At 44.1% G+C, this 25,747-nt stretch overlaps 1 protein-coding gene across 2 annotated transcripts in view; it reads left to right on the top strand.

The window, feature by feature from the left end:
• Positions 1-2,769: 2,769 nt before the first annotated feature.
• The window catches only part of LOC132469367 (arf-GAP with coiled-coil, ANK repeat and PH domain-containing protein 2-like), a 48,103-nt gene continuing 25,125 nt past the window's right edge, over positions 2,770-25,747 (top strand). Inside the window, exons 1-8 of one of the 2 annotated variants that reach the window (XM_060067325.1) lie at positions 2,770-3,178; positions 13,424-13,481; positions 15,479-15,598; positions 16,384-16,437; positions 18,484-18,542; positions 19,975-20,158; positions 22,224-22,268; positions 22,361-22,456. In XM_060067325.1, coding sequence (XP_059923308.1) covers positions 3,126-3,178; positions 13,424-13,481; positions 15,479-15,598; positions 16,384-16,437; positions 18,484-18,542; positions 19,975-20,158; positions 22,224-22,268; positions 22,361-22,456 — 669 coding nt within the window. In that variant the 5' untranslated portion in view covers positions 2,770-3,125. The remainder of the gene's footprint in view (positions 3,179-13,423; positions 13,482-15,478; positions 15,599-16,383; positions 16,438-18,483; positions 18,543-19,974; positions 20,159-22,223; positions 22,269-22,360; positions 22,457-25,747) is intronic. The other variant, XM_060067324.1, reaches the window with a different exon arrangement.

Genomic DNA, 25,747 nt, shown 5'->3' with positions numbered 1-25,747 from the left:
AGATCCACTGTCTCTCCACAGCAGCCCTGTCGACGCATGGCCCTCTGCATTATTTATCTCAATGGTGGTTGCAGTAGTGAGTAAGGGTTCCATTTATTTATGACCCATAACCTAGCTCTCCTTTGTTTTTTCCCATTCCCCACACATTTTATATAAATCACCTTGCCGAGTTTTCTTGTGTCCTCGTAGTATGACTCATAATAACAATGATAATGCCAATTAGCACTCTCTGGTTATGAAACATAATGCCATTCGATTAAGATTGTGTGTGACCATATCTTTATTCCAGTGTGTTATTCATGACCAATTATAGAGGCTTCTATTTGTAATTGGACCTATTATTATTTCACCTCTACTTGATAACCAGCAGAATTTTCACGACTAAAATATAAATATATGTATTTAAAATATATTGAATCAATCTCACTCTTGAACGATTTATAGCATGGCTTCCCGGTTAAAATCTGAATTCCAATACAGAACAATCCCTTTCCTTGCCGCTGCAGTAATGCGCTCCAATGCATCTCATCTACTTATCCCTCAAACATCAACTTCTCTCTGTTAAGTATGGAGCATTCTGTCAGTTCAGAATGTCATGTCTCATATGTTATGCTAGACATGTCAACAGGAACTTTGCTCAAATGTAAAGCTCAATCTGTAAATTATTATAAATTATACAAACTTACGGTTAAATTAAATCAGCATTCTCATAACTGGCGGGGCTATGTTGCCCCTGATGGTGTATCTTTTTTGACATTTAGAGGACTTTTTTTTTTTTACAGGATGAATTAAATTTTTGTAATGTAAAGCTGCCAGTTGTTGCATTTGCCTTGTCTTAAATTCCCAGCACAAGTCTTTCTGCTGGTTCTGTGAAGAGAGAGCTTTGAAAGGCTCTGGGAGAGTAAGAGATAAGAGACTGTCTTAAGTGCTATTTAGCCCTTCTGTCATATTAGAGTTTAGACAAGAGGAAAATACGACTTGTGATTTAACTTATGTTCTAAAGATTCAATGTGGAGGAAGGTCTGAAAGAGTATAGAAAGCACATTTTATGTAATACAAAGGTCTTGTAAAGATGTGAAAAGGGGTTTTCATATAATGCTATATTAAATGTAGTTGTACGCACTGTTATAACCGGATATTACATATTGCCCTTAAATGTGTGATTGCCCATCACTGTGTTAATTTATTTGAACCCTAAGCATGTCTTGTCATATATTTTAAAAGCTTCTCTCTACATGCATCTGTCCCTCCGGCCTTATGCACACGTCAGAAGACTGTTTGTTGGTCATTACACCGATTGGGCCGCCATATTGAGTTTGAGCCTTGTGGCTTTAAGGAGTAGGGTTAGAGCTCCAAGAGCAGAACACTGAATCACTGAGCTTACATTAAAGCTAACACTTTACTTGCATTTGTTCTGAAAATATGTTAAAACTCTTGAACTCCTGAATATATCCAGTGGTAGACCAAAACTTAGTTCAAAGCATGATGTTGACATGCATACATGGTTTAGGAACATTGATACAATTATCTGGATTTAATATCTGAACCATAATACAAGTAGGTGAGTCTGCCTGGCTAGGAATTTGACTTAAATACAATTTACTGAAACTCAAATCTTAAAATTACTTCATCTTTGTGTGGCATGCTTCCGGTTCTTTATGATTTACGAGTGGATAATGCGTGATCGAAGCTGTATCTATTGCTCCCTCTTCACTCAGATTCTCAATCTGCTCTAGCTCATACTGGATGTGGCTTAAATCTGACAAACCTCTTATTCTACGTGTGACTTGTTGCAGAAAGGATGCTTAAGAGTTTTGTTAACTTTGTTACTTGAGATAAAAGGATCGACTGCGCACACATTTATTCACAAGTTGACTTTAACCTCAAGATGGAGATTGCAATACTTTACTGTATTCATGTAAGTGTGTATCAATCTACGCTATGGATATGCCACGCCCTCTTTCTCCTGCCCCTCACCTTGCTTTTGAATAGCTAAATATTTACCATGTTTTCAAACAAACACAGAAAATCATGTCTCCTTTCGTGTGTCTCAAGATTGTCTGATTCATATGTTTTTGTATTTCGAATTTGCATGTACTTAATCACAAAGATGTGCATTTTTGTTTCTTCATTAAACAATGTTAGCAAAAATCTATGTGACTCGGACCTGTCATTGATTATATTACAAAATGCCAAAATTGCATTAAGTTCCAACAGATACGGTTCTTAATTCAAAAGGCTTGGAAGTAACAATGCCCATACATCTATTAATGCTGGATCACGTACAAAGTGCATTTTTAAAAATGTGACTTGCACCTGTGCTTGTGGAAGGTTTTCCTCAGGTCAATGTGTTGTGCTAACCCATGGCCACAAGGTGGCAGTTGGACACGCAAAAACAAGTTATCCATAGATTTACAACATTTATAAGCGGATAAAGCAACTAATTACTCAAAGTGGTGCACTGGTGTTGTTTTAACGTATGGCCATGGGTTGCCTACCAACGTTTGCTAAATTTCAGAACCTTTTTTTGTGATTCAATTTCGGATAGTTCATATTCCATTTATTTGCAATATTTGACTGGTTAATTGCATTTCAGAATAAAAAAATGTCCAAGGTTAAAAACATATCAGATGTTTAGCACAACAGAGAAACACTTCAAACAGCGTAACAACTATGTAGTAGTCCGCTCGCCCTCGAGCTGGGAGCGGTCTGATTGGCTGTCCCGCGAAGCATTCAGAAAAGCGCCTCTCGCCCTCTAGGATCTGATTGGCTGTCCCGCGGAGAATTCAGGAAGCGCCTCTCCGCTCCTAGTGAAGGAACGGGAACGGACGCTTCCACTTCACTAGCGGCTATGACCTAGCGACTAGAGACACACTTCGTTGTTTTTTTAGCCACTTCCACTGACTTTTCCTGTAGAGTCGATAGAGACAGACATTTAAAATCTACACGTCTATGGTTGAATTGTCAGATATTTGTATTTAGAGCAAGCTAGCCGCGCTGGCTAGCTCGCAGTGTGACAGACAGTTTGACATCTCGCAGGGATTAGCGCCACAGTAGAAAGGTAACTAGACATTCCTGCCTGGATTACTGGCTTTAATCAAACATCTCTCCAGCCTGCAAGCAAAATGAAGATCGCTGTGGAATTTGAGGAGTGTTTGAAGGACTCCCCGCGATTCAGGTAAATATATTCAATGATGTTTTTTGCATTGGATTTCGTTAGGAAAAAAGTAACCAGTTTGCGTCTTGCAAATATAATCTGGTGTTAGTGGTCTCTGCCAGTTTTCTATTTTTATCTTGAAGAAAGCTCGGGCCAGGGAAGTGTGTAAGGGACCATGGAGGGGCTTGGGAAGAGTCGACTAGTTGGTTGCTCCACATGTACAATTGGGGTCAGGCTTGGTTGGTGCCAAATGAATTATGAAGACGACGTGTATTATTAATTTTGAATGAAATACGTGGTTTATATATTTTTTGTCGCTGAAATGCAAAAAGGTACAAGGCATTAGTTTTACATTTTGGATCGTCCTTTCCAAGTCAGGATACAGTGCTGCATGCATAGTTACACGTCATTTTGAAATTCAAAATGCAATGGTGACGTGTGACTGTTTTAATATTTGCCTAACATCACATGAAATCCATCTATTTGTTGATGGACCGTTTTTCGAAGTCCATAGACAAAAACCTAAAGAGGCGAGTAAGGCCTACACTTACACTTTTCGCATATCATGGGTTTACCAAAACAATTCAGGAGCGGTTCCTCCCCTCCCTGTGCTGTCTTCTGCTGCATCATTCCCTCGAAACCAGTGGTAGATGTCACAGAAGTTGTTCGCTTTTTCATTTTCTTGAAAGTCATATTTTAAACAACACCGCCCAGTCTGCTGTGAGAGAAGGAACGGGAGAAGAGCTGGCTTGTATCCGAGTTGTTGTTGTGGAAGTTCACCTTGTATAACGCCCTGTGAAAAACTGCTTTGGTGATTTGCTTTGCTTACTCATGTGGTAACCAAGGAGCAAGTCTCAGCTAATGTTGTCCCCTTACTTTACTTCGCTGCAGTGTATAACATCACTGTAAAGTTGTTCAATTGTATACATTAGCCTGATTCATTATTTTAATCTGAAGATGGACTTATGGTAACCAGAGCATATCATTGACTTGCAAGGCAAGAGGTCAGCTTCCTCATTTTGTGGTTACTCAAGTGCAGGGTTTTCCATGAATTGCCTTGCACTTTGAGTTCCTCAATTTGCAACTCTTTATTTCGTATTGTTCATTAGGGGTTCAAGAGAATAGAATGCAGTTGAGGTTCCGCCTCAGCAGCTGGCTTGCATAGCAAGGCGAACTAGACCATTACCCTTTTGAAGGAGATCATAAAAAGGAGTTATTGGATCACTAAGTCCACTAGGTTCCTTGTGGGTCAAGAGGGCGGACCAAAGACGTATGAAACCACACGTGTTCCACATCTTCTACCCCCACCACTGCTCTGTCTATTTTTCCGAACTCTTTAAGTTATCTTTGGCAGAGAAAAGGATTGTACTGTGACCAGGAGAGAAATCGCAACACCAAAAAGAATCATCATCAAACGCACACCAGAGCAGAGGAACTGTAACTGCTCCACATCTGTTTCCATTTTGGTGTTTGGTTTTAAATTTGCGCCAGAGAATATGGGGGCCCATCATGTGGAGAGGGTTGTTTTTATGTGGTGGTGTGATGGCACACCCACATTTTTCCCTTCGCATCCCCTGTTTTCGGTTTTAAGCTTTGTATGTCGTGACAGATGAACTGCACTATCAAGCAGGGGTGTAGGAAGGAAGCACTATTAAAAAAACAAAAAAACAATTTCTGAGCCTATTACAATTCTTACTACCGTTATTGCTGTTATTTGTTCACAATACAATAGTAGGTGGAGGAGTGAACAGAATAACCTTTTATACCAATCCTCAAAGTCATAACTGATTCATAAAATGTTACAGCCGTTAAACCAAGACATCTGTGTACTGATAACTTCGTATCGCTCTTATTCTTAAAAAAAATGCTCAAAGCGCACTGCAACACAACAATCCTTGGATAGGTTATAGAAAACCAATGTTTACAATGTCCTTTTGTTGATGTCATTAAAATCATCCAATCATATGCATGCTGGTAGTTATTGACAATGACGAACCTAAAAGTACATTGCCTAATGCAGAGCTTACATCTGCAACTCATCCACAATAAGGATCAGTAGTCTCCAGTGAGTGTACTTCACTTCAGCCTCTTGAATGCTTACAAATTCATGGCGTGGCTAAGCAGATAAAGCTTAGCTTCATCTTCCTATCCGCGTTGCTCCGTCTCGTGTCAACAATGGAACAAGATCTATCGTTAAGCTGTTTCCATTGATGAAAAGACCGTGAGGGGCAAATGTGGGGCAGTAATATCCAACGTGTTTTATAGCTATTCAATTTTTCTTTTGAATTCCTCCTATCGTCTTCTTTGATCCAGAAAATCGATCCCCTCCATTGAACCATAACAACACAACACTTATGTTTTATAGTATATTATATTATAGTATTATTAATATACAATCCTGTAATTTATGAAATACATGAAGCACATTGATAAAATTATCAATTTCTCATTGTCCTCAGCGTCAGGTTGACCGTTTGACATTACCTTAATTCCATTTTGTTCAATATACTTGGGCGCATGATTCACATCATGTGAGGTCATATGGCAAATTTTCATGGTTTATTTACCCTTAGTCATAGCTGTCACAGGAGCTGGGTTATATGGGAGTGTTGCAGGGTGCCAGGCCTGAGTGAGCAGTGCTTATAATTAGACTGGCATACGTCTCCCCCGTGGAGACCAGTTGTTAGTATTTGGTATGCCTCGGTAGCCTTGGGTTCATTTAGGCTAATGAAGCTGCAGTCCATTACCTTTTTCAAACGGCCATTCATCAAGGCAGTTTAGCATTTGAGTGGCAACCGCTATTAAAGCAATGGCAAGCTGCACAGTCCTACGGTACCTCAAAGTCTTCCCAGTAAAACTAAATAACACAAGTTGTTGGCAGGTGTGTAACACCCTGCTGCGGTGGCTATCAGTCAACATCTGATATATATAATGCAAAATATATCCCGAAGCGAAACAGTAAAAGTGGTGGTGGAGGAGTGGATGCTGTGGCGGGTGGTGTTTGGTCGGTTTCCTGTCCTGATCGAGGGTGTGTCTTTGTACTGTAACGCTAACCAATGATGTGGAGGCTGCCGGAGAGCGGTTTGGGTGTGTTCTAGGGAGGACGGAGTCCATTGTGTAGCCTGATGGTATTTATTTTCCTACAGGACTGACTTCCCAGTAGCTGTAGTAGGCTGACTCACTGTCGGCCGCGGGAGGCTCTTCGACATTGTCCTTGGCCTAACTCAACCTGTCTTACTGATGCATGACTCGCTCTCTAGATTTATCTCAGCGCTTGCCTTTTTGATTTTCACCATTCGGAATGATTGTACGGTTTAAGCTGGTTTTTCCACGACTATACACACAATCATCATATACTTTAACCTCTGACGCTTCTTTCCTTTTCTGTCTTTTTTGGTTTAGGAGATTTTAGAAATAAACATGAATTGACTTTGATTCTTCTTCATGCTGCTTATTCGTGCCAAGTCAGTGAAATGCTGACTCTCTACACAGTAACATGGTCTCCCTCCGCCCCTTCATACCATATATGTCCACCTTCACAACTAATAATGGATCGAGGGCAGAACCCCCACTGATCCGTCTTACTCGTGTGCAATCCTGCCTTTTGAGATAATGACCTCATCTTGTTGGCTATTGCCTGATAGTGTTTCACTCGTCCTGGCCCCCAAAACAACCCCGTTTACATATGAGCACTCTGCTCTCTCTCTCTCTCTAACAATTACAGGACACACGTCATCACCACCACCACTCACCCTCGGGCCCTCCCCTCCACTTTCCACCCAGGGGCCGCAGTGCGAAACAGTCACCACCGAAACTGTTTGGTTCTTAATATAGAACCGCAGAGAGGTGTTGCATGCGTGCAAGAGGAAAGAAATGCCCTATTGTTTTTATTTAATGGATGAATAAAAGCTATATTTATATTGCACCTTTCACGCATAGAGTCCAACTTCATGCGCAACAATGTAAACAATACATAAACACACACCTATTCAACAGCCAATATGTATTTGATCATATGGGGTTCCATATCGAATAAAGTTTTGTACATCAACGCAAGCACCCCGTGAAGAATGTACATTTAAAACTATGACCATATGCATATCAATTATAATGCCCTTGCAACAAAAACAGCCAGAAAACCTTTCCTTCGAGATAACAACGTACTAACCGTGTAAAATCCAACCGATGATATTGATTCAAAGTAAGAAATTGAAATTGACAGAAAAGTTGATCGGTGATCGGGCCGACCTGGTGCGTCAGGCTCCACAGGGGTTCAATCAGCGTGCCTGCAGGCTGGTGGGTGACTAACCTTATACTAATCCACCTCCTGCAAGGCAGACCGAACCGGGCCTCGGGCCGGCAGCTGGCTGCCCTGATAGGCCCTTCGAGTCTGTGGCTCCGGGGTGAATCAATGCAAATGAATTCTCTTATCTCCATATTTATTCAAATGAGTGCTGCTTATGCTTTGATCAGCATGCCTGCGTGCAGGTGGAGGGGGAATGAATCCTCACAGACTGTTGTGTACTGTGTTAAGTGGGTTGATTAGGCTTTAGGGGATTAGGGGACCTCTTAGCCATGGAAATGGCTAAGAGGTCTACAACACACAATAGGTAATAATGGTAGGAATTTGACTTCTGCGCTATAACTACTGTAGCCCTGCCACACTCATAAAATGATTAAATTAATGGCTGATCCTCGTCAGGTTCATAAATCCCACTGGACCCCGGCCGGGAGAATATCTAAAGATTAAAGCGTAACGCCCTCTCCTTCGACTCCCTCACTGAGCAGTACTGGAGGAGGGCTTCATGGGTCTTAATGCCTTTTATCTGTTGCACGTGGTAGGATTGGGTTATTCCCTTGCTGTTGAGAAGGTGAGCTCTTTTCTACGCGGCCGTTCATAAATGAGACCAAATGCGCAGCACAACCCAAGGCAAGGTTTGAGAGAACTCTGACCCACGTATTCCCTCAGTGCTGCTGTGTAAGCGGCTCGTATCGCCGGTGGTATGTTTTGAGTTTCCCTTTTCCCCTCCTGGCCTAATATTCTCCTTAAGGTCATGCCTAAACTATAAACTATACTATACCGTCTTCCTTTTGTAACCATTATTGTAGTTCTATCCCTTTCCAAGACTCATGAATGGCAATGAGCCAACTGCTGGATGGGTATCGTGTGCTGGTCCCAACTGGCCCTCTTCAGCTGAATGAAGGGGGGGGGGGGGACTTATGAGTCCAAGGGTTAGGTGATTCAGGAAATGTATGCATAACCACAGTAGCTCTCCTGCCTTCCATATTCTGTTTGGCCTTGCACCAATTGAGTGGTGTGATGGATTGGTGCTAAGATTCCCTGAGGTGGGTTGCACCAATGTTGTGGTGCAATGCAATGAATTAGGGATGATATTGTCTCAGGACTGCCTTTTCTTCCTTATCGGACCGAACATGGTGATTATTACCGCAGAGTCTGATTAATGGGTCTGTCACTCGGACATGGGGTTTCACGGATAGCAAAAACACAACTTCTCTTTCCAATACAGGGGGCTGATCTCTTCCTCCTCTTCCTCATATGTCTCCTCTCAGCCCGTCTGTCACCTTGGCCACCGACACTCCTTATTTTTAGGTCGCACACGTCTGATGGCTGATATTTGTCTATTCGGCGTCCACTGCGGTCTTATCTAGCTTTGTATTTAACACGTGTTCTTGCCCGCATGATGGTGTAACGTGATGGCTTTCTGCTGCTATTGTGGGAATTTGGGTTGGCTGTTGATGGGGAAAAACGTTGGCTTGCATTTGTGCGCAATTTATCGTGAGAAGTTACCTACCTTCCTCTGATCTCTCGAGAGTCTTCTGGGGATTATTATCTCAGCTGGCAGCGACAAGCACCATTAACGTCGGGCCTGTCTTCTGGACTTTCCATATCCATTGTATTTGTGAATGAATGGTGCAATGACATGATCTGGGATCTTCCCAAAGTGTGTGCTCCAACCCCCTCATGTAAAGCAGTCACGGGGTGGGGGGGGTCCTTTGCTGGCGATCTGTCATCAAGAACAGCGCATGGGCCGGAAAACAGACACTGCAAGGGGTCTTGCTTCCTGGTTCGGTGCAGAGATAGCCGACCGAAGTATTTCTACAGGAGCTGGTCGTCTGCATGATTTAAGTTTGACATCTTCACAGACACTTCTTTAGAGTTTACTACTTCTGGCTGGGTTTGTGTTAAGCCAATCACTCTTTTACAGATTCTCGCTTGAGCAACGTGGTTGAAACAAAGCGAAAGAAAGTGAAACGCCCAGTGCATCCAGATTTTGGCTCGACTGCATTCAGACTTCAGATATTAACCTAAAGTCATGCCAAGAGTGGACCTGAAAGACACTGACTTCCTTCGTCCTTTTGAAAAGTTACATGGTGGAATTGGGAAATAGCATTTATAGCACATAACATTATTTTTGGGGAACCCTGATTATTTTGACAATGCAGAGTCAGTACATATCAAATCATTTTCCAAATTAAACCTTTGCACGTCCACATTTTCTTGTTGATTTGCGTTTGTTGCCACTGCATCTTAAAATTGCGTTGGATTTGGATAAACAGCCAAACTCTATACATGAGCAAGGAAGCAAGTGCCTCGCTTTTATCCACACGGATGAACACAGCACTTCATTTGTAATGGTAAAATACAAAGGCTATACTGGTTAGGTTACATTGTTTCGGAGCAAAAACAAGCCCATAATTTCCCCCGCAGCTATGTAGAACCGAAAGTTAATTGATTTTCTATATTCCATCATGCCTGTTTTGCAAACATTATCAGGTTTAAATGAACTTTAACAACCAACAGCATGATACTGCTTTATGAGGTACATAATTTACTACAATGTTCCGCTCTCCATCGTTTTTTCAAAGAAATGTTTAAAGCCTGCAGGTTCAAATGAACCAACCATGTTGGTTCATTTGAAAGTTTAATGGGTAGAACATGTAGCTGGAGAAATTCCCAATCAGGGGAAGCTGTGAGTTGTTTTGAGCACATGATTAAACCATTAAATCCCCGATGAGGATTGATAAAGAAGTGTCTATTCATGTCCAGCTCAGTTGACTGGCTAATGAGCTGTACAGTGTTAGTTGGTTTCGTCGTGTGATGGCAACCAGTTCAGTGGGGATGTTTAGTGGTGGCTAAGTCTGCAGGTGGAACTTTGCATTTAGTTATTCTAATGGTAAATATTATATATTATGTTGATATTCTATATATTTTAATATTTTATTTCATTGTATTCTAATGTTACCTAATTTGACTATAGTCATGACCTTGTTGCATGTTGGTATCCGTGCGAATCTGAATCTAGTTTTAATTTCTCCCTCTCATTTTTCTCTTTCTCTGCCCTCTTCTTCCTCTTTGCTAATTGGGCCGTAGTGCGATGAATAATCTCTCGTATCTATTCGGTGTCAATGTATTCAGTGCCGTTACCGTTCTGCATTCTCGTAGAGTTTCCAATGAGCATCAACGTTCTGCTATTCCTTCTTTCTTGGTATCTCTATCGCTCTCTCCCATTTGATTTCCCAGTGCCACACTGTGTACTATAAAGATGTGTTTGTGTGTGTGTGTAATGGACATATATACTGTGTGTGTGTGTTTGTGCGCTCATTATCCATTTTCGTACTGGAAAATGTCCAAGGTAGGAAGCACTGGCTCAGATCAGCCCGCAGCACTGATCTGAGCACCTCCCCTCCCCTCTCTTTTCCTCGTTCAGTTTAGTACCAAGCCAACTCCCAGAGGTTAGAAACGAAATGACAAAGGAAAAACATACTCTCGTAGTTAGACTTATAGCGCAGACTGGGTCACGCAGTTATTTGGGTTTCATTTATTCAGGAGTTTGTGACGATGCACATCTGCTCTACGTTAAGACTCGTGATATTTTCAGTGTGTCGTTTCTCGCATCGGATCTGACAAGGCTTTTAGCGGTTGAAGGATTCCATTGCAAGATGACACTTGTTTAGTGTCGTCTACTAAATGTGCTACGTTGCAAAATAGCCAAAAGTCTGGCCTTTGCATTTTGCAGACTGGGTGGATAGGAAGAGGTGCGTTCAAGATGTCTTTTTGGTGGTCGCCAAAATTAGGAGGTGTGTCTTGCCGATGTCACCTTGAGTGGTAATGCGTTGAGGTTGGAACGGTTTTCAAATAAAACCCAGCCTCCTTGCTTGTCTTTGGATGTTTGTACTGGCTGGTGCAGCCAATAGGCTCTGTCGTTGGCATAAGACCAGCGCTATCAGCTCGGCTGGCTTGCTCAAGGGCACATTGGCCCTTTTAATGTTGGAAGCAAAGAGTGTTTCTTATGCCCCGCCACAGCTGGTCTGGTTATCTGAACATGGGAACTCCATAGCATTCTTTTGTTCATTAGTATGTTCATGGTCAGAAGTGTTTCTTTAAATATTTTAACTGAATACAGAGTTTGTAGAATCCCAGAAGGTGCTGTTATACTCTGCATTACTGCTTTGCCCATCTTGTTTATCCTGATTGCAAATTAAGATCATTATATTCAGTTCATTCAAACTTGGTTTTATATGCCGCTTAACTTTATCCGAGGAAATTACCATCTTGGCATTACCAATAACCATGTCTCAACTGTATAACTTGTCATTATTTTTCCGCATAGTATTCCTGCTTTTGCTCAACTGAAATTGTTTCCCAGGCAAGGTTCCAAAGACTTAGACGTTTCGGTTGAGGTCAGCACTTTAGCTTGCTGATGAGGCAGAAGCAGCCTTTTTAATGACGCACCAATGTAATAGACATAGGCCTGGAGGTTGTAACAAACTAAACGTCTTTGTACTGAGCAAGCAGCATTACATAAGCTTATCAAGGGGCCCAAGGGGCAGACTGATTCCATGAACAAGTCCTGCTGAATACACATGTAAAAAGGAAACGTGTTCTAGGCTTTACTAGGCCTTTACAATGGGATGTGTTATAAAGTCACCAATATTGTATTGTACAAGCCCATAGGATACAAGAGTATGATACACCAATCACAAACTCTTTCCTGGCATTACTGTGCGTGTGTGTGTGTGTGTGCGTGTGCGTGTGTGTGCGTGCACAGATGTTTGAGCCGGTCATGTGTACAGTGGTTAGAGATTTTAACAGCTGGATGGTGATAATATACCACCTGCTGGTCCACTGGGTGTCTAAACTCATCCAGTATTGATAAGCCTCAATGGACAACAACTGAAACCTGTGTTCCATTGCTCATCAGATCGTCATCAAAATGCTGCAAAGCATTCTATCAAAACAAGTTTATGGATCAATCTGACCGCAAGGAAATCATGGCTCTTTTAGCATGGTAGAAAAAATGGATCATTACTATGAACTCACTCATCGATGCATCCATTCAACTGTTCATGTCAATTAAATACGCGACTAAAAGGCCCACCTTGTGTTGAACCCACACGAGCAGTTAAAATAACTCCAATAGCAGAACAGCTCGTACAAATCACCAGCCTCACTTGATGGAACATTTTGATGGTGATCCCTCCTGAATCCATGTGCACATGTTCTGTGTGTGTGTGTGTGTGTGTGTGTGTGTGTGTGTGTGTGTGTGTGTGTGTGTGTGTGTGTGTGTGTGTGTGTGTGTGTGTGTGTGTGTGTGTGTGTGTGTGTGTGTGTGTGTGTGTGTGTGTGTACACAAGTGCAAACAAGCGTTCATATCCGTGTTGCATGAGCCCAATATACAAGATTGATGCCTCTATGTCATTAGTGTATGTTACTGTTGGCTCTGTGTTCTTGCTTTTATTCGATCACATGTCCTAGCTGTAACTGTCAAAGATGAATGGTGCATCCCGCTATGATGGGTCGAGCCCAGCTTTCGTTGCCGTGGTATTCTGGCATGCGGGCTGTATGCTGTGGTCCCCCTTGTAGCACCAAGCTGTCCCATGTGCCTCATCAGGCAAAACTTGTCAAATCTGATGCGTGGCCCTGTGGAGCTGCCAAACCATGACTGCTTCTCAAGCTGGCTTCCTGTTTAACTGTCTCAGTGTGTAGGTGTCCAAAGCAGTGTGCACATGATGCGTCTTAATGCATGTATCATGGATACCTTCACTTTAGTAGTGTGTGGGACTGTGCAATATTCCTGAATTCATCTTATGGGATTGATATCATAATCTTGTATTTACTGTGATTAAAAAAAAGTTATAGCATGGATTTTCCCTTCAGTGTGTCTTATTGTCTTTTCACTGAATGTTTTATCAATGCAAAACATATTATGAAATGTTTAACTGTATTTCATTTTGTCCTTCCAGAGCCACCATAGAGGAAGTGGAGGGGGATGTGTGCGAGCTGGAATCCAAGCTTGACAAAGTGAGTATGTCCAGGAAATCCGTTAGATTCCGGTCACGGTAGTAAAGAGACCTTTTTATTTTTGTGAAATGTAAATCCCCCATTTGGTTGATGACAGTCTAAAACAAATAAACATTACAGAGATGCATCAGTAGTCAGCCAGCTGTTTAGCAGAGACACATCAAGCCTATCTGTGGCAAGCCAAAGCTGGCCACCTGCAGGATACTGTTAGACATTGGCTGCAGCTGGCAGATTGATGCCAGCATTCCCGCTTGCTACTGTATTATGTTCCCGACATAACACCTTGCCTCCGCTTGGGGAACTGCCTCTATGTCAGTGCATGGGCGTGTGTACCATCTGCTTTAACTGATTCTATGATCAACAACATGATCTCAACCTCAGTCTCACCCTCTCACCGCGTCTCACCCTCGCCCTCGCTTTGTACCATACCTCATCCTCTCACCCTGTTTCCCCCTCACCATCTACCTCAGTCACCCTTTTTCAGCCACACCCTTCTCTTTTCTCAATCCATCCTCTCCCTCCATCACCACCCACCTCGCCTCTCTCTCTCTCTCTCTGTCACCCGTCCTCCTCATTACCCCCCCTGACCACTCTCTCTCAGTCACGTCCTTCTGAGCGTGACTCGGCTCCACTGTCATTTCCTCTCTTGTTCTGCAACTCTGCAAATGTGTGTCTGTGTGCGGGTGCGCGTTCGTGTGTGCGCGTGTGTGTGTGTGCCCTTGAGTTTTTAATCAAGCCGATGATTCAAAGTCTTATTGTTCTCCATAAACCAGGATTGAGAAGGTGGGTAATAAGTCTCGTGCCGTGGGGGCGCTGACTACGACAAGGCTGCTCACGGTCAGGGAGCGACGAGGCGGAGAGAATGAACACAAACAATCCCAATCCCGTTCTTACCCACACAGGCCCACACTTCACATGCACCTCATGCGACCCGACCGGAACACACGACGCACGGCCCCACCGTGTAAACACACTTAGTTATTGCATTGTATGTATTCCTTGGGGAGTCCAAAATGTCAAAGCTAGCAGTCAACCCTTCAAACCATCATTTCCAAAACCCACATTCTGAACATAGGCCTGTATTCAGATTTAAATTCGGGCACAGATGCCCGGAACTGTGTACATGCTTAAACATTTTAAAGAACCGTCAGTCCCCCGGGTAGTATTTGATCCCCAGCCAAACGGTGTGCCTACGGGTATATCATATGCCTATGAATCCAGGTGGATGCTTTGCCGTTCACAACACGCAACGTCTCTCCCTCCTCCTCGTCCGGGAACGGACGGCGTTGCCAGGGTTTGTTTGTTTTGGTGCTGACGTAACCATCTATTATCCCTGGCACCGATGAGTCAGAGGGAAAGACGGGGTTTTAAGCAGATCTTTCTCCTCCAGGATTAGTATTGAGTAGGTAGCTGCTGAGCCTGGCCAGCCCAGCTCATGCTACGGGTCCTGGTGTGTGTGTGTGTGTGTGTGTGTGTGTGTGTGTGTGTGTGTGTGTGTGTGTGTGTGTGTGTGTGTGTGTGTGTGTGTGTGTGTGTGTGTGTGTGTGTGTGTGTGTGTGTGTGTGTGTGTGTGTGTGTGTGGTGCTTTAAGTCTGATGGAGCAGATGTCCAGAGTTGTAAGATGAAACCGGCCCTGGAGACAGAGGCCTGGCGAGCATTGCTTTAAGATGTTATTCACTTTGCTCGATTTTTATCTTCGTCTTCCATCAGTGTATCTGTGTCTCGTTCTGTCTCCCACTCTGTTTTTGTCCTCGGCAATCGTCCATTCTTCTTCTATTTTTTTTTTTATGAAACTATTTATAATTTTAATTTCGCTCTCTATTCTCGCCTCTCTCTCTCTCTCTGCGACTATCTCACTCCCTTTCCTGTATGTTGTGCATCACTCCCCCCCCCCCCCCCCCCCATCTCATGACTGTTATTAATAAAATGTGTTATCGTTGTGTACTTCACTCTAAGCCACACATAAAAACCATGTCTCTCTCCCGGTCTCCGTCCAGCTGGTGAAGCTGTGTATTGGGATGATCGACGCTGGGAAGGCCTACAACACGGCCAACAAACAGTTTGTCAACGGCATCCGGGAGCTGGCGCAGCAGTCCACCAAAGATGAGGTCATCGAGGTGATGATGAAGTGCATTATTCATTTAACACTTTGAGACCAACCTCTGCCCATCCGTGATCCCGTGTCCGTTTAGACTTTAACTCTTCAGTTTTGTTTGTCCCGGCTCTCTTCTGGGTTTCGCTGTGCTCTGAGGAAACGCAACCCTTGGACCAGATCTGTGAAAGTAGAAACGAACAGACATGTTTTTCTTTTTCTGTGTCAGAGCACAGAATATATTCTTTATTAATAAGGCATAACTGAGGTAAATACTTTGATATTTTCAGAGTGGCTGGAGATAATGTTTGTGTTTCAAATGAAACCCTTCGAGTCCGTCCTTCAGACCTTGTAGAAACCGGACTGTGAATTGCTTTGTTTTTTCTCACACAAGGGTTTGCATGGGGTGTTTGTGAGAGGGGGGGAGGTACTTCCCCTCTGCCTTTGTGTACTTCCTTTCACTGGCTCTCTGCTGGGTCCGGAGTTCAGCCCCAGTTTATACTTACTAACGCTTAGACCGGAGAATTCGCTTTCCCCATAGCTCCCATTGTTGTGCAAACATAGCATAGCATCTTGCATACCGTTAATAATGGCCGATCGGGATGCATGCTTTGCATACTTTCAATCCACAACATACATATTTTCCTAAATTGAATGTTTACTTGTATGTATTCATGTTCCCGAAAGGATCATGGTAGTTTTATATACTAATAGTATGCATATCGAGACTTGTTCATCTTCGGTGCATGTGTTTTCCTCCTCCTCGTCATCATCGTCATCGTTTTGTGTTTTATCTCCTCTGCCCCACAGTCCAGTCTCACCAAGTTTGCAGAGAGCCTGACGGAGATGATCAACTATCACACGGTAGGACATCACCACCACCACCACGACCGGCTCGTCGCTGCCATGTTAAACGCCCAAGCACTTCCTCAATCACCGTTCACACAGTCCCAGCATAACGGCACTCAGAACTGGGTCAAATACTGGGGGACATTAGCTTACAGTCGCAGACCAGTAAGGAGGTATAGTGAAGCAGATGCTGTAGCTTAAGAGGTTAGAGAGGACGAAGACGATGCAGTGGTACTAAAAAAGGAGATACTCAGTACCCTGACTGCTCCAGCCCTGGCTTTCATCCCATTGGCTGAAAAAACACAAGATATTTGTTGCTGGCCGCCTGCTTCCCCGAAGTGGGTCACACAAGGAACATGACACGGCAGCAGCTCCCTATGAAAGGGTTTGCATGCAGACCTTTAATGGGGATGTAACAATGCATTGTGCGAAATAGCAAGGCACACCACATAGGAATCGTCACCGTTAATTGCAGGGATTTTATAGAAACCCAACAAACACAAAAATCCCAAGTAAGTCTTCAAACCCACGCCTTTTAAGAATCCACGTGACACAGGGGTATGTTTTTGTTCTGATGAAGCACATCTTTTATTCTGGCTCTTATGGTACGATCACAAGCAGATGTGAACACAGCCTAATGCTCAGTGGACCGCTCGCAACGTCTCTACCCAAGAGACGACTTTATTTCTCACAAAATACTTGTGTCGTGTCGGGTTTCCAGCTCTACACACAGCCTGTCTGACAAAGTGTTGTGTTCCTCTAAAGAGAGACACAAGCCCCTTAAATCCACACCAGTGCACTGGTTTATAACTGTTAAGCAGAACCAAGTTTACATCCTTCATGTGGAAGTATGCGTGCTCTTGTTTCCCTAGTCTCTCCCAGGACCTGGACTCTGACCCTCTGTCTTCCACTGGGGGTTTCTACCCGGTCCCCACATCCTCCTGATGGTCATCTTGACCCCTCCACTAATTCCGGATGGAGGTGGGGGGGGGGGGGGAGAGAGAGAGTCAGAGAGCCCCCTTGATGTCTGATTAACGTCCCAGACTAGGTTTGATTAGACGCCGTGGGTTCTTCACACTGGGCAGAGGTTTGGAGTTAATGATGGATGTTTTTTTTTTTTAGGTACAGTTTACTCATATATTCAACTGGCTTTGATTCCAGCAAACCTCCCCCAAACGAAAGATAGACCAGTGATACATGCAGCCCTAATAGGACTTCAACTTCAATGTGTGTATCTGTGTTGAATTATTATCTGGGCTGGGGCCGCAACAACCACAGCGTCCGGATCTTCATCGGTCTGAACCGATTCGTTTCGGACGGGTCACCATTGACGACTCATACGAGCGTTCGTGGAGAGAGGCTTCTCTCCCACTTCCCCCTTCCTCCAAGCAAGCCACAGTCTTGAGGCCAGGCAGCGATGACTCAACAGACCGGCCGGCCCCATCAGCTGACTGCTTCATACGTGTTCTCAATGTCAGCGATCTCTAAGCAAGCACATGATCCGGAGCGCCGTGTGTCACAAGAAGACGGGCCCATTCCCGCCACACTGGCCGTATTGTCTGGGTCCCGCTGTCATCCGTCTCCTAAGTCCAGGAGTTATAAGTCAAACGCAGCGCAGATCTTTCCAGGGGCCTTGTTTATGTGTGGCAGCTGTTTTTTTTTCCGGGAGGCTGGGTCTCATGGAAAAAACGCAGGTTAACTAGAGCCACCACACACACACACACACACACGTGCGTGTTTGTGTGTGTGTGTGTGTGTGTGTGTGTGTGTGTGTGTGCGTGTTCGTTCAGGGGGGAACTCACAGAGCGTTTATGGAAATATGGACCCATTTGTCGATGCTAAACTTGGCCAGAGGAAGTAGAAGCGAGGCTTATAAGTAACCGAGCGCTGACTTTGCAGAACAGGCCGTAGCCTGCAAGTCTGAATCAGCTCCACCACCGCTGCTGCTTACAGAAGGAAAGATGATAATAATTAATTTTGCCGCCAGGCTTCTTTTTTGTGTGTTTTGTTAGGGCAATTGAATTGGCTAATCCGTCCGTTTTTTTTTCTCTCTCTTCACAGATACTCTTCGATCAGGCGCAGAGATCAATAAAGACCCAGCTTCAAACGTTCGTCAAGGAGTAAGTGTTGACTGAGCTTGATAGACTGTGTTTTTTCTGGCCTTCACGAGTGGCTTTGCTTCACATTTCTTTCTTGTGTCTCAAAATAATGTCCACTGACCGCATCAAAGTTGCTGTTAGTTTTAATCAGAAATGAATACAAAGCGTCCTTCAATCATTTATTGATTTGACTATTTGATATTAATCATGATCTTAAATGTGGATCCAATGAACCACATGGGGAGTCCAAATCTCTTACTTCTCTTCTCTCCTGTATATATATTATGTTGGCCTTGTGTCTTTGGATGGGAGAACATCTAATTAAATCAGTTACAGTAAAAAAGCTACAGGACAGCATGTTCTGTAGCTTTCCTATAGAGAACACGTCTAATAACCCAATGTGTGTCACACCTTAATACAAATCCACCCTTAAAAGTCCTCGCGCTTTGGTCGGCACATTTCGATCTTATTTCATTCATTTCAATATTGAAGGTGACCCTTAGCACCAAAGCCTCCCAGGGTGCTGAGGTTCACGGAATGCTGGGAACGTTGGGAGTTTACGGAAATCATTGGCCAGCTCTTAGCACTGGCGTGTGATGAATATCCATACAGGGCGACGCTGAAAGAATGGCACTCATAACTGATGGTTACCCTATGTTTTCCTGCAGAAAAATTATGTCAACATTGGTGTTCTAGTCATGTTTATGTTTCATAGAAAGGAGAAACTCCGGGGAAATAGGTGAAGAATATGATGCATGGAGGTCGCAAGGGTTTCCTGGGGTTCTGGTTTCTTCTCCCAAGGCTCATTTGTTCGTTTTTTTTTTCTTTCAACAACATCCGCGATAACTTTGTTTTCCTTTAACCGCCACCTCTGAACTTGCGTAAGACACACAAGTTTTGGAAATGCGGATATTAAAGACATATCCTTCTTGAACTCTTGAAACCTCTTTTGGCTCATGGTTATGAATCAGTACAGCACACAAACTCTTTGTTCGGTATGGTGTTCACTCATCCAACAATAATAATCATTGACTAGTCTTAATACAAAAGCTCTTATTGAATCAATCAAGTCCTGCATCTGTCACTCTCGTCACTGAGGACCTACTCCATTTTGTTTTATGACCTCGACCTACTAAAGCGTCATATTCCAAACACTCTTCAACACAATCGGGGTCGTGGGTCGGCTTAGCTCAGGATGTAGAGCAGTTGTCTTGTAACCGAAAGGTTGCTAGTTCGATCCCCAGGTCCTCCTAGAGTGTTGATGTGTCCCTGAGCGAGACACTTAACCCTAACTGCTCCTGACGAGTTGGCTGTCGCCTTGCATGGTTGACTCTGCCGTCGGTGTGTCAATGTGTGTATTAACTGATGTAAGTCTGCCAAATGTAACTGTCTCCTCATGATCCTCATGACTCATGACCCGTGTCCTCCCGTTTCTCCCCCCCCCCCCCCCCAGAGACCTGCGTAAGTTCAAGGAGTCCAAGAAGCACTTTGACAAGGTGAGCGAGGAGAAGGAGGCCGCCCTGGCCAGGAACGCCCAGGCCCCACGCAACAAGCAGCACGAGGTGGAGGAGGCCACCAACATCCTGACCGCCACGCGCAAGTGCTTCCGCCACATCGTCCTCGACTACGTCCTGCAGGTACCTGACCCCCCCCGTTGCTCAGGGGGTTTTCGCAGGTCAGCCCGGGACGGGGATTTAGTCCCTCTCCTTAGCCGGCCGTGATGGGGGATCGGGCGGTTGTAGTGGTTGGCGGAGACAGCAGGGGTTCAGTAGAAAATGACAGCAGACTGGACACCCAGACTGGGAAGCTACTGTCATTTTTTCTTCAGCACAAGAGGCGTGTTCAACGGGCCTAGTTCAAAATAAATGACTGTACGCAATTGGCTGCGTACCGTCGCTTCCCTGTCGTCGTTGTGTTAAACCAGCCAATAGCGCGCCAGGGTGAAAAGCCAGCTTGGTGATTGGCTCCAGGGAAAGCGGATCGGAAACAGGCAGAAAAGTACTGCTCTTCTCCAGCCACTGCTTCAGGGCGAATTAAAACCACCGGCTGAACGGGCTGGGGGTACCCAGTCTAGTGTTTCAGGTCGTGAGAAACTATGTGAGATAATTGATGAATTGTCATTTAAAATAATTTTGAACATGAGAAATACTTGAAATTCCTTTCAGATGCACGCAATATTCTAGTATAATGAAGTCATTGTATTATTTATATCATGACTTCAAGTGTTATATATGGAACGACAAGATTGCTGTTCCATCAGATAATGATAGTGCATACATGGTAAGATAATACAATGGGGCTAATTCAGCTGTTGTCATGAATAACAAGGCTAAAGTGGAACCTACCACCGCTCTTGCCCAAGAGAAGCTGACCATTAGCTATGTTCCTCCTTCTGTATTTTGCAGATATTATAGAGACGCAGTTTCACAACATCCCGCAGTGGCCTTTTGCAACGGTTCCTTTCGAAATCCTCCTTCCCCGAAAAGGAGTTCTGTTTGTTTGAGAAATCGACTCGGTCTCTCTGAGCGGTTTGCTCGCGCAATAGGAAATCCATAAGTCACTCTGCCTCCTCGATTGAAATCTGCCAACCTCTGAAGTTTCACACACCGTCAGCACTTTGAGGTCCTGGCGAAAAAACCTCTGCGACTGTAGTTTGCTTTAAAAAATAAAAAGTCTACGTTTTTATTGCATTTATAGATTGTTTACGTGGCATTTTCTTTCCTTAATTACATGGAGTGCAGCAGATAGTGACAGCCTGGATGGTAGGCGGGAGCTTGATATATGGAGGAGGTTGTGAGCTCCAGTTAAAATGGAGACAAAAATACTTAGAAGGGACTTTTGATTGCCCAATGCCACACTGTGCATACTATAAAGGGGTGTGTGTGTGTGTGTGTGTGTGTGTGTGTGTGTGTGTGTGTGTGTGTGTGTGTGTGTGTGTGTGTGTGTGTGTGTGTGTGTGTGTGTGTGTGTGTGTGTGTGTGTGTGTGTGTGTGTGTTGCATGCATGGATTCGTACGTACTTGTGTTTCTCTGGTGTGTTTCATCACACACGTATTCTGTACACACACAGGTTTACAACACTCTGAGCGCACTGCCTGCTACCTGCACAACCAAAATCCTCCCCCTCCCTCTGTCCACACACACACACACACACACACACACACACACACACACACACACACACACACACACACACACACACACACACACACACACACACACACACACACACACACACACACACACACACACACACACACACAAGGGGGGGTACAGGAGATAGTTGTGCAGTGCAGATGGTCTGGGAGACTAGTGGCTCAACATGCGGTAGCTCACTTATGTGTCGGCTCCCCCTGGTGGCGATGTGGGGAACTACACTCACTGAATTGTCAGTGAATTGTTAAGCATTTCAAGCTTGTCTAATCTTCTCCAGCATTCAACAGAATTTTGTGTATCTTTGCCCCAGCCAATGTCAGAGTTGTCAGGATTTCTCTGTTTTTCTCCCATTTTAATAATAATAGATAGGTTGTTTTAGGCATATGGATGGATTTGAGTTTGAGTGTAATGTGTTTGGGGTTTACGATAGTTGTGCGATAAAATATATGAAGTGCTATTCTCAAATGTAATAGATAATAAGTACATCGCTTTCCTTGTGATTGATCTATTTAAAAGTAAATTTTTCCACCTTATCTTTCTATTCTAGATCAACGTCCTACAATCCAAGAGAAGATCGGAAATCCTCAAATCGGTAAAGGCTCTTCTAACGGGCACCTTCTGCACAGGCCGAGTCCCAGGGTCCTCAGGAAGATGCTCGTACTGACACTGGTTCTTCCCCTGCAGATGCTGACCTTCATGTACGCCCACCTGACCTTCTTCCATCAGGGCTATGACCTCTTCAGCGAACTGCAACCCCTGATGAAGCAGCTGGGAGGGCAGGTAGGACCACTCGTTCGCTCACCCACGCACAATGACAGACACGACACACACATGCGCACATGGACACGCACACGCACGCACGCTCTCTCAAGAAATGTAGAATTGTATCAAAATGGTGATCTGGTTTAAAGATGGAAATTTGTGATTACGTTGAAGACATTCAAGGTTTTTGCAAAACCTCTTGCCATTTGATTCTATCAGCAGCTCTATTGAATGAAGTTGGAGCATTAAGTTTACGACTCTATCAGCAGCTCTATTGAATGAAGTTGGAGCATAAAGTTGACTCTGTGTATTCCTCTTGCGTCAGTGCTCAAAGTGAGTCGAAACTAACAGCGGGTTCCTGCGGGACTTAGTTACCCAACCTCCACACCCCTTCAGTGTTTGTTCATCTGTGTGTTCTGCCATTTGGGTATCATGGTGTCTGTGTGTGTGTGTGTGCGTGTGCGCGTGCGTGCGTGCGTGTGTGACGCAAGTATACAGAATATACACAAGCATTACAACGGTGAACACAAGTGTACACAAATGCATGTGAATGGGTGCGTGTTTGTGTGTACTTAACTTTAAACTGTGTGTACGGGTGTATTAACTTAGCATTCACTGAGTGTGTGCGTATACTTAACGTATACAGTCTGTGTGTCTGTATACTTGACGTAAAGTGTGCGTGCTCACTTAACGTATACCGTGCATGAGGTAGAAGCATATACCTTTTACTCGGTATACCGGCTTACCTTATGCCTAAACCCCGGAGCCTCCGGTGTGGCCCGGGGGAGGGGCGAGGCTCTCCTGCAGCAGGCCGGAACGTGACCATGGCAGCACTGCCATCGCAGTGTTCCTGAGAGGGATCATTATCTGATCCTCGGAGGAGCAGCATGAGCAGGAATGAGGAAGGGGAGCGAGCTCGGGAGGGAGGGAGGGAGATGGATGGAGAGAGAGAGAGAGAGAGAGGGAGGGAGGGAGAGTTTCCCAACGCGTAGCTAACGGTGCGCAAGAACGGCAGAAGAGGCAGAGAGAGCTCAGGATTTTTGGAAAGAGAACGAGGGAGAGATGGTGGAAAACGCTCTGGGAATTGTATGAAGTGGCTCGGTAGAAAAAGGCTATGGACGACCGAGGAGAGAATCAGCTGGTTTGAATACCTCTCGGGATTAATGCCAGTTACTTGAGCCCTTTTGTTTTCTCCTCTTTTTGGGGATTTCTAGTTATTCTAGTGCAAGTGCTTCTGATGTCCTCTCAAAGTGTGGATCGCTGGGAAGAGGAGAAAACGGATGCTTTGAAGCGTGAAACATCAGGAGTATTTTGGGGGGAATTGCCTCAACAACCCGCAAGATGCCTTTGAGAGTAGAGAGAAACCTTCTTCTACAAATTATCTAAAAAGACGTCTCGTAAGAGCAACATGACGAGGGAAAGAAGCTGCCGTTCAAAACCCGAGACCTGCACTTTCTAGGGATCCTCAGGAAGGAAACAAACCACTCCGAAGAGGATAACGATCCACGTTCTTGCTGCCGGATCTGTAGATAAGGAAAAAGGACTAATCCTACAGCCCAGTGAGCAGCTGGAACATGAGGCGTCTGTCTCTGGAGTTGTGTTCACTCTGTACGGCGGCTTGTCTGACGCCAGAACCGTCCAGAGATTTGTGAAGAGGGGCTGAGCCGTAGGAAGAGGCAGAAAGACGGAGAGATTGAGAGAGAGAGAGAGGGATCCGATGACTCTTGTGAGAAATTATTAAAATAGAAGACTCGAGGCGCGGAATTCATGTGACTCCGGAGACGAAGCATCCAAAACACTAAAGGAGAGGAACGACAGAAAGGCTTTGACAGCGGAGAGGGAGCAACAGAGGAGCAGACGCCCATGACATCGGTGTGAAGAGTGAGAAGAAGAGTGCTGTGTGTACCGTGTGAAACGGCACACACCGGGAACCACAAGGCACTCCCAATTCAGAGCAGTGGAAGGCCACTCGAAAGCCCCAAAGTGGATTTTTCTTCCTTTCCGCTCTCCGCCATGAAGTTGAGAAAGGTGGAGAGGCTGTGCAGGGAGATGTGGAAGAGCTGCCAACAGGTTTGATAAGCAGCATGCAACACTGCAAGCATAGAGCGCTAATCACACTTTGGTGAAGTGTGACCCCGCCGCAGGTAGAGAGGGGAGAGGTTACCAAAAGCCGCCAGCCTTGTAACTGTTGATTGTCAGCTGGGCTTTAAGTACTTTGCCTGTTCCCAGCTTTACTTTGATTAGCTATATTTATGCTTTTTTATTTTAATGAACAGGTGTGGTTTATTTTGTACGTTAAGATCACCAATGGAACGGATAACAAGGCAAACTTTGATTTGTGTTTAAGACAAGAATGGAATCTGTGTAATCTCAGACCCAGTAGTCCTTAAATGTAACAGAAGAGCTTCTGGGGGGAGACGGCAAAGAACTCGGGCAAAACAAAAACAAAGACTGTCTCTTTTCCAGTTTTGTTACAAAATACATTTTCTATATGTGCCTTTCTACAGTGGCCCAATACAATATATATCTTTACAGAGCCTTTTTTACAGCAAACTACTGCTGGCCAAGTTTGTGTTCGCTGTAAACGGTAAATTACATGCTTACAGATCCCCACCTCAGGCAATATGATTGGTCTAAACAAATATGAAGTGAAAATTTTAATGAAATGCCCAGTATGCCCATATTTTAGCTAATCTGCCATTGAATATGCTATTGATTTGTGAAACTAGAAACAGAGCACTATAAGCAATATTATTTTAAAAGCATGGTAGATCTCTAAGCTGGAAGTGAAGGCTGACCCTATGACACATTGGTCAATTTTTTTGACCCCGACATATGGTATATTACAAATATATTGAGTTTGGTGTAGGTACTATTTAGGCATTAGTATTAGGTAGATGTTTAATGCATTACTTTTTTTTTGCATGAAAAATTGTCATGTAAGGTCAGGATAAGGATCAGAGCAATGATACAATCACAACAACCATAAAATATCCCAACCAGACAAATATCCCACACTTTGCCTGACTTCAAGAGAACAACACAAGGTGCATTCTCATTCTCAGAAACTCATTTCACGGATAATTATACAGATTACCGGTACTTCCATCCATTTGAAACCTCAAACTAATACTTTCGCAATCTTATCCTCCGATCGCAACGTCGCGCTTAATTTAATCATGTCCTTCGATCTGAACAATCAGTTTAAATGAATGAATGAATGAATCATAGGTTCCCATCTCAGACACATCTGATTCCAGGGGCCTTTATTTATTTATTTAACCCCGTGGTTTGTTGGATTGAGTCAGA

Source organism: Gadus macrocephalus, chromosome 12 (assembly GCF_031168955.1).
Source record: "Gadus macrocephalus chromosome 12, ASM3116895v1".
In the NCBI taxonomy this organism is placed as follows: domain Eukaryota; kingdom Metazoa; phylum Chordata; class Actinopteri; order Gadiformes; family Gadidae; genus Gadus; species Gadus macrocephalus.
This window is presented reverse-complemented; position numbering and strand designations above follow the sequence as displayed.